The 8,229-nt window shown below is 31.4% G+C and overlaps 1 protein-coding gene across 2 annotated transcripts in view; it reads right to left on the reverse strand.

Moving 5' to 3' along the window:
* The window catches only part of GCFC2 (GC-rich sequence DNA-binding factor 2), a 39,820-nt gene that overhangs the window by 17,313 nt on the left and 14,278 nt on the right, over positions 1-8,229 (reverse strand). For both annotated transcript variants that reach the window (XM_006905228.3, XM_025049467.1), the window contains 5 exons: positions 5,670-5,856; positions 4,132-4,255; positions 3,147-3,228; positions 2,528-2,640; positions 1,516-1,715 (listed from right to left, as the gene is read on the reverse strand). In XM_006905228.3, coding sequence (XP_006905290.1) covers positions 1,516-1,715; positions 2,528-2,640; positions 3,147-3,228; positions 4,132-4,255; positions 5,670-5,856 — 706 coding nt within the window. The remainder of the gene's footprint in view (positions 1-1,515; positions 1,716-2,527; positions 2,641-3,146; positions 3,229-4,131; positions 4,256-5,669; positions 5,857-8,229) is intronic.

Consider the following 8,229-nt stretch of genomic DNA (forward strand, 5'->3'; position numbering starts at 1 on the left):
ACAGGATGTCTAAGCAATATGTATACATTTCAAACATTAATTCTTATGACAAATACTCTAAAAATAACCACAGTGTGTTCAAAGCCTACCACATCGCAAATGCTATTAGGAGCAAAATATATATTTGTTAGACTAGTACTTAAAATAACCATGGAATTTATTTATAAAAATTCATTTACCTCAAGCAAAATTCCCTTCTGGCTTCCTCAATTCTCACAGGTACAAATGTGTATTTTGCATGTGGTTTAGCTTACTAGGCAAACAGCAGATAGCCAATTATTATTTGTTGATTAAACACATCTCTGCTAGGCATAACAAGAGTACTCTATTCAGCTTGAGTGGTTAACAGCTAGACTGCTGGCCCACCAAACTACCTACCATTTTCTTAGGGATATGTTTGGTGTCTGTATTATGAAGACTATACAATCTTAAACCTAACACAGAACAGGCATGCATGACTAGGGCAGAGAAAGATAAACGAATATGGCTTTATCCTTCATTTTGTTAAATCTTTACCTTCAGCTCTCCTCTCTTCCTAGAATTTCATTTTCTCATTTCCGTTTGCTTATTAGGCATATCCACACGGACGTCCCGCTATCACTTCATTATCTGGAAAGTGAAACTTTCTTCAAAACTTTTCCCTCTCTGAAAAGTCCCCATTTCCATTAATGGAACTACTATTGTTTTAATAACCCAGAAACCAAATCATGGGGTCATATTTGGATGTGGCAAGTTAGGGTTATTCTCAGCATTTTACTGATTCTTATTTCATAACACCTCCTGTAATCAACTCTTTTTCTCTTCCCTTTGTCACTATAACCCTATGTAAGGAATTCATAACCTTGAACTTGGGCTATAGCAAATTCCTTCATATCTCTCTCTCTCTCTCTTTCTCTCTCTTTCTCTCTCCAGCAAATTCCTTCATCTCTCTCTCTCTCTCGCTCTCTCTCAATCTCCCTATCTATCTATCTATCTATCTATCTATCTCTACCTCTCATCTTCCTTCTCTCCAAGTTAGCCTACTGCTAGGACTTCATAAAACATAACTTTCATCATGTCACTCCTCTCATTATTCACCAAAGCAAGCTCATATCTCTTAAGATCTGAACATCCTATTTAAATCCTATATGCCCTCAAATCTCCATTTTAAATTCCTCCTCAATTAGGCTTTCCTAACCAACTATTCCCAATATGTCATCTCCAGCTTCAGAACTCTTGGTAGCTAATGTCCTCAGAATATAAAATTCTTAAGATCTAATACCACCTTTACTTTTTTGAGTGATCTAAAATTTATCACAGAGGCAGCTAAAAAAAGGTATTTCCTTTACTGGTGTCTAGTGCCACTCAGCCTCAAAAATAAAGTGAGAACCAAAAAAGATGGGTGTAGACCATTATTCCAAAGCACTAATTATCAACTCCAACTCTAAAAGTGAAGTATTTTATAATCTACTAACAATGGAATTTAAGTAAATAATGTGATCAGAATTAGTTTTTTCATGTGTTAAACTTAAATACCTTAAGAGGATTCCAATCAATCAACTGAACTCGGATTAGGGGATTTAAAAGTTTCGGTATGCATAAACCAATGAAAGCTTCATAATAAGAATCAGGAAACTTCTCTCGCCATTGTTGAAATTTCAACAAAATATTCTGGATATTACAGAAATCATCATGCACATCTTCAAAAATCTTCTTGTGATCTTGTAAAATGTCACCTGTGAACAAATGGGTCTTTGTATATTATGCGTTTTAATATTGTGAACTTTGCTTACTATAAATATGGTCATGTATGACCGTGTAATCAATTGAGCTGAACTTTTCCTTTGATTTCATAATATTAACATATAAATTTACATATATTACATATTAACATATAAATTAGTTTTATTAAAAATCACTTTAGTAATAAAAGCAATAATGATCGACACTAATAAAATTTAGCATTTGCTGAGTCCCTGCTATATGTGAAAACATTACAAATACATTATTTCATTTCATCATAATGATCTTCTTTATAAGGTAGGTGTTATTAGCCTATTTACAAACAAAAACTAATATCAGATTTAGAGATTTAGGGAGATTGAGGAATCTGCACAAGATCACACAATATAGAGCCCTCATCAAACCCATCTAACTGTAAAACCCACGACTCTTACAACTACACATATTTTACTATTTCATAATACTAAAATGACTTGACTATATTCAATTATTTTAAATTAAAAATTATAATATAGAAAGTATGTAGTGGAGAAATAAAACCAAAAATGTTCATGGTTCCTTTATAATAGGAGATGAGAAAGGCTGAGGGAAAAAACTATAGATGCAGTAGTATTCAATGCTCTTCCATTTTATCCCATATTTTCAAAGGTGGGAAAAGTCTTAAAGGAGATAAAAATGTATTTCCTTTTTCCTGAATTTTCCCAACTACTTTATATAGTTTATGTATTTTAGGGCAATCACTGCAAAGCATTTCCCACCATTTCAATACTTTAAATCAAGACACATTAGAAACGTGGTGACTGACCTTGGCTTTTTTGGAAGTCAGTCATGTCTGCTGAAGATAGTTCATCATCACTAGATGTCCCTTCCTGATGATCACAATTTCCAGAAAGTGTTCTTGCTTGTCTTCTTCGTGCCCTGTATTTTAAAATAAACCAAAAATCAATTAAAAACAAATAGCTCTTGCTGAAAGTAAATGCTTTAAAACTAAAAGTAGAAGTCATAATTTATTTAAAATGCCCAGAAATACAGCATCGTATTAGCACATAATTTTATGTTAATATGTTTGACATTTTAGCTTCATTAATTTAAATTTCTTATGAGACATTCCCGTAGGCTACCCAGATTTTGAAGATTAGGTTAACAATATAATTAGGACTGGCTTCTACCTAGCAGCAATTCCCAGATTGATAAATGTCATTTTACCCATTACTTTTGATTCATCCAAGTACACCAATGTGTTTTTAAACCCTGAGATTAAAGATTTAAATTTAGTTAAGACTGCTTAACTAAATACTGGTTTTACATCATTCTCACATACTAATTTGTTAGGTTATGGTTAATTATACCATATGGTTAATTGTATTATAGTAGTACAAAATACTTGCTCAATGATGCTTTAAGTCTTCACTTTATATAGCTACCTTCGAGATTCAATCTCTTCTAAAATCCATTGAGTTTTTTCATCTATGGCCAAGTCTCCATTTGTTGATGTCTCAGCTTTGCCTGTTCTCAAAAGAAATAAAGTGAAACACTTTGAAAATGAGTTATATCTTAGGTATGTATGTACATATGTATATATAAATATATATAATATGCTTAAATTCCATATTTCATCATGCAATGTTAATTATCACAATGCTAATAGGCATTGAGTTTGCAAGCATAAGAAAATGTGCCTTGGCTGGGGAATATAGTTTAGCAGCTTCAGAACACTAACAAAATTCTACCATTGTTTCTTTTCTTCATATTCTTTTTTTTAGCAGTTTTCACTAGTTTTTTCTGTCCCTGTATCCAAATGCTAGACATATTTGCATCATCCATGTTATTTATGTTATTTCCTATTTTAGCATGTACTATAATGCATGACCAACTAAATGTCATGTGTTTCTAAGTCATTTTGCTTTTGCTATTATCGACTACTTGTGATGGTCTCATCACTTTCACTGTTCCCTAACAGCACTTTAATCAAAATAAGACATCTCTTAAAATACAAAAGCAGCATGAGAACTAAAAGGTAGCATACAAATCTTATATGAGATCTTACAGATGATTCTATATTGAAATCAACCAGAATTTCTTTAACCTTCATAACCAATCTGTGAAGGGCCATGGAAACTATAAAGTCTATAGATTTATATCAACTCTTCTCAAAACAGTCATTAAATGGCCATATAAATATTTTGTCTCAAATACTAAGAAATTAAGAATTATAATATTTATTTTTTGGTTGTAGACCTAAAACATTTTCAAACCCTAGCTCTAAAGGTTTTGGGAAGGAGATGGATGAAAGGTTAGAGGAAAAATACACAAAAGGCATTTTTTATACAGAAATAAAGATATTTTATTCTCTAGCTGATAATTTAGCTTAATGAATATTAAATCACATTGAACATGAAAAATACTAACGTGATAACTGTTGTAAATACGTTGATTGATGTTTTAATTCATCTTGCCTGCGTTTCATAAGGATCATGGCTTGTTTTAAAAGGAGTGCATGCATGGATGATTCTATTTCTTGGATGTTGATAATCTGAAATACATATATAACATTTTGTGGATCATCAATAACGAATAATAAAATGTAATATTTATGTATTAGCATATGAATATGCTCAATTCTCACATAAAGGAACATTTTCATTATCTATAGCATGCCAATTAAAAAAACACTGTGAGGAACAGACCTAGCTGTCAATACTTTCAATATTAATAAAATTAGAATATCAACTTACTGTACTAGAACAGCTATAAATATAAATAATAAAACTAAATGGACTATAGTCAGGAACACAGATAAGAGTGGATGTATAAGGGTTCTTTGAGACAGAAGAGGAAGAGGAAATGATGGGTGCAGCCAGTCTTAATGGGCTGAGGGGGCAAATTGCAGAGGGGCACTTGAGGAAACTGGTAAAATTATAAAAAGTGGAGAACAGAAGAGACCTAACTTGACAGGTAAGAAAGTTGCAAAATGGAAATGAGTGATCAACTGAAACTGGCATTCTTACATTTCTTGGGTAATTTCTCCAACTCCAATGATATATCCATAGCTGCTGCTATGGATACATCATTGTGTAGGCTGACAAGACTTTAACAGTGCAATTCTTCAAGGATGAAAGAAGAAAGTTACATTGTAGTAAATGCTTCAGAAAGTAACTACCTAGTGGCATTAAAAGACAACTTAAAACAATAGTAAATAAAAACTAATACAGAAAGTAGAATACATTTTTAAAATGATTAAAAGTGGTTTAAAAAGGACAACTTAAGACCTCAATGTAAGGACTTAGCATGCATAAAACAAAAACAGAAACCATAGGAAAAGAATGATTCATACATCTGATTGAGACAAACATTTCAAAACATGTGGATGTCAAAAAACCGCTGCTAACAAAACCAAAAGACAAAACAAACTGGAAAGTTTACCTACATCAAGTAGGGTAAAGCATTAAAAATTTTAAGCAATAAAGAATTGTTCATAATATATGGCAAAAAAAAAAAAAACCTACTGTGAACAGTAACAACAAAAAGCCATGGTAAAGAAGACAATTTATAAGAAAAATTACATGTGTTAATAAAACAGGTTTGAGATCAAAATAAATATATAAAACAAAAACCATTTTTTAATGTACTAAACTAAAAATAAAATATTCAGTCTTTCTGGAGTAGTTTAGCAATGTTTCATAAGACTTAAAAACATTTAGACCTTTTGGCTTAATAATTTATTTTCTAGAAATTTTTCTTAAACAGATAAAATTTTAACACAAAAATTTATATGCTAACGCCTTAACTATCAACATTAAGGGAATACTTAATATCACAGGATATTAAAATGTGTAGGAAAAACACTAGAGGAAAAGTAGTTGTGGGATTTAGTTTTTTTCGTAAATTACATGATAAGGGAATTTCTCCATAAAAAGAAAATGATATGAATATTTACAGCCATGTACCTTTTCATTAAGACAGTCAATTAAATTTTCCACATAAATTTTCATGCTTTTATAGAATTTAAAATTTAGAGTTTGATTTGATGAATTCTCTAGGTTGTGGATTGTACTCTTCGAGCTCTTGACATCTTGTACATATTTTTCATATTCCCTCAGGTGTGAGCGGTGAGTATCCTGCAGTAATGTTAATCTGTATAAAGAAATATAAATAAAAATTGATTTTCAAACTTTTATTTCTACTGTAGTAAGTACTACTCGATGAGATTTTTTCAAAGCTACCTTACATAGACCACCAAGGAAACTGACAATCCCATAAACCTGGGTTTTGATGAGGAAAGGAGAGCATCACAATGAAAGAGGTCTCAAAGGGAAAGGTAGGAAAGGACACTTAGAGGATTTTTGGTGCTCAAGCTAATTATAGAGTGGTTTTAGCCCTTTCCAACCTTTCCTTTTTGCATAAATTCTGAGTAATATGCAATACTAGATGCAACAGCTATAATTCTAGTTCTTTTCTTTCAACTAAAGGAGGAACATCAAAAGGACAGTAAACCATAGTAAAGTTATTACAAAAATAATCTTGAATCAAGGCAATCTCATCATTTAACATCACTATTGAAAAAGAATCATATAAAGGTCCAGATAGTAAACATTTTAGCCTTTGGAGGCTAGATGCCTGCTGTTGCAACTATTTAATTCCGTGTTGTAGCACGAAAGGAGCCATAGACAATCCATAACTGCACAAGCATGGCTGCATTCCAAAAACTTTAATTACAAAAACAGGCAGTGGGTTGGAAGTCTGCCGAGCCCCTAGAATACAGAGATAACCTAATATTTAAAAACCGATACAAATAAAGATTTTCATATATTTATTTCACTATGAAATGCTACAAAATGTCGTTTTCTACATCAAACCATTTAACCGAATGACTATGACCAAGACATTTTGGCTGCAATATGATAAAGGTGTAAAGCTATTTTAAAGCTGAATTATACAAAAGAAACAGGGAAAGAAAATTCTGAACCTATTCTCAGGTATTAGAAAAAACAGGCAATGAAAATGTTCTTTAAAAATACTTGCTTTCATAGGAGAAACAACCTCTCTCCATGTATCAAATGTTATAAGAATTAGACTTTTACCCTCATACTTATTCTTTCATATATCTAAAGATGCACACTAGATCCTGAGCAGTAAAACAGAAAATATATTTAAAACAAAACAATGTATCACCAGGATTGCCTTATTTTTAGCAAAAATACCATTTATATTGAGATTAATACTATTTAAAAGATAATAGCAGTAGATTAAAGGTTAGCTGTATGTCAGAAAGGTAATCTGTATCAAGAGCCATAAATTTATGCTTAACTTTTGCCAAGATCAACTTTCCATGGAAATTTATTTTAAGAAATAATAGAACAAATAAAATGACCTACAAGAACAAAATGTCCATTATCTGTAGCATCATCTATAATAGAGAAAATTTAGAAATCAAAATGGCCAACAGAGAAATCCTTAATTATGATATATTAACTATATGAATATTACTATTATGCTTATTTTTTGTTATAGTTAAGGACACTCAACAAAATTTATAATTTTTACAATTTTAAATATAGTACAGTACTATTAACTATATGTATATTATTATGTAACAGATCTCTAGAACTTTTTCATCTGGTGGAACTGAAACTCTATACCTACTAATCAATAACTGTTAATTGCTGTAATTCTCTTTTCCTTTCTCTCTCATTCCCCTATCCCTGGCAGCCACTATTTTACTTTGTTTCCAAGCACTTGACTACCTTAGATACCTTATATAAGTGTAATCATGTAGTATTTAACTCTTTTTAACTTATTTCACTTAGTCTTCAAGGTTCATCCATGTTATAGCATAAAACAAAATTTCCTTTTTTTAAGGCTGATAAAATTCCACTGTATGTAAATATCACATTTTCTTTATCCATGCAACTGTTGAACACTTAGGTTACTTCCATCTCTAAGCTACTGCAACTAACAGCTATAATAAACAGGTGTGCAAACATTTCTTCAATTATTTTCGATTCTTTTGGCTGTATGTCTAAAAGTGGGATTGCTGGATTATACAGTAATTCTATTTTTAATTTTGAGAACTCTCCAGACTGTTTTCCATAGCAGCTGTACCATTTTACATTACTACCAAGTGTATAATGAGTTCCCTTTTCTCTACAATTTTTTTTTTTTCACAGCAGTCATCCTAACAGATATGAGGTGATATCTCGCTGCAGTTTTATAATCATTTTCCTAATGATTAGCGACGTTGAGCATCTGTTCATGTTTCTTGGCCACTTGTAGGTCTTCTTTGAGAATTATCCATTCAAGTCCTTTGCCCATTTTTCCATTGGATTGTTTTGTTGTTGAGTTGTATGATTTTTAAAATATATTTTGTATGTTAACACTTATCAGATAAATGGTTTACAAATATTTTCTACCAATTCAGAAGTTGCCTTTTTATTCTGTTGATTGCTTCCTTTGAGGGGCAGAAGCTTTTTAGTTTATAGTCCCACTTGCTTGTTTTTGCATTTGTGT

Source organism: Pteropus alecto, unplaced genomic scaffold, assembly GCF_000325575.1.
Source record: "Pteropus alecto unplaced genomic scaffold, ASM32557v1 scaffold100, whole genome shotgun sequence".
Lineage (NCBI taxonomy): Eukaryota > Metazoa > Chordata > Mammalia > Chiroptera > Pteropodidae > Pteropus > Pteropus alecto.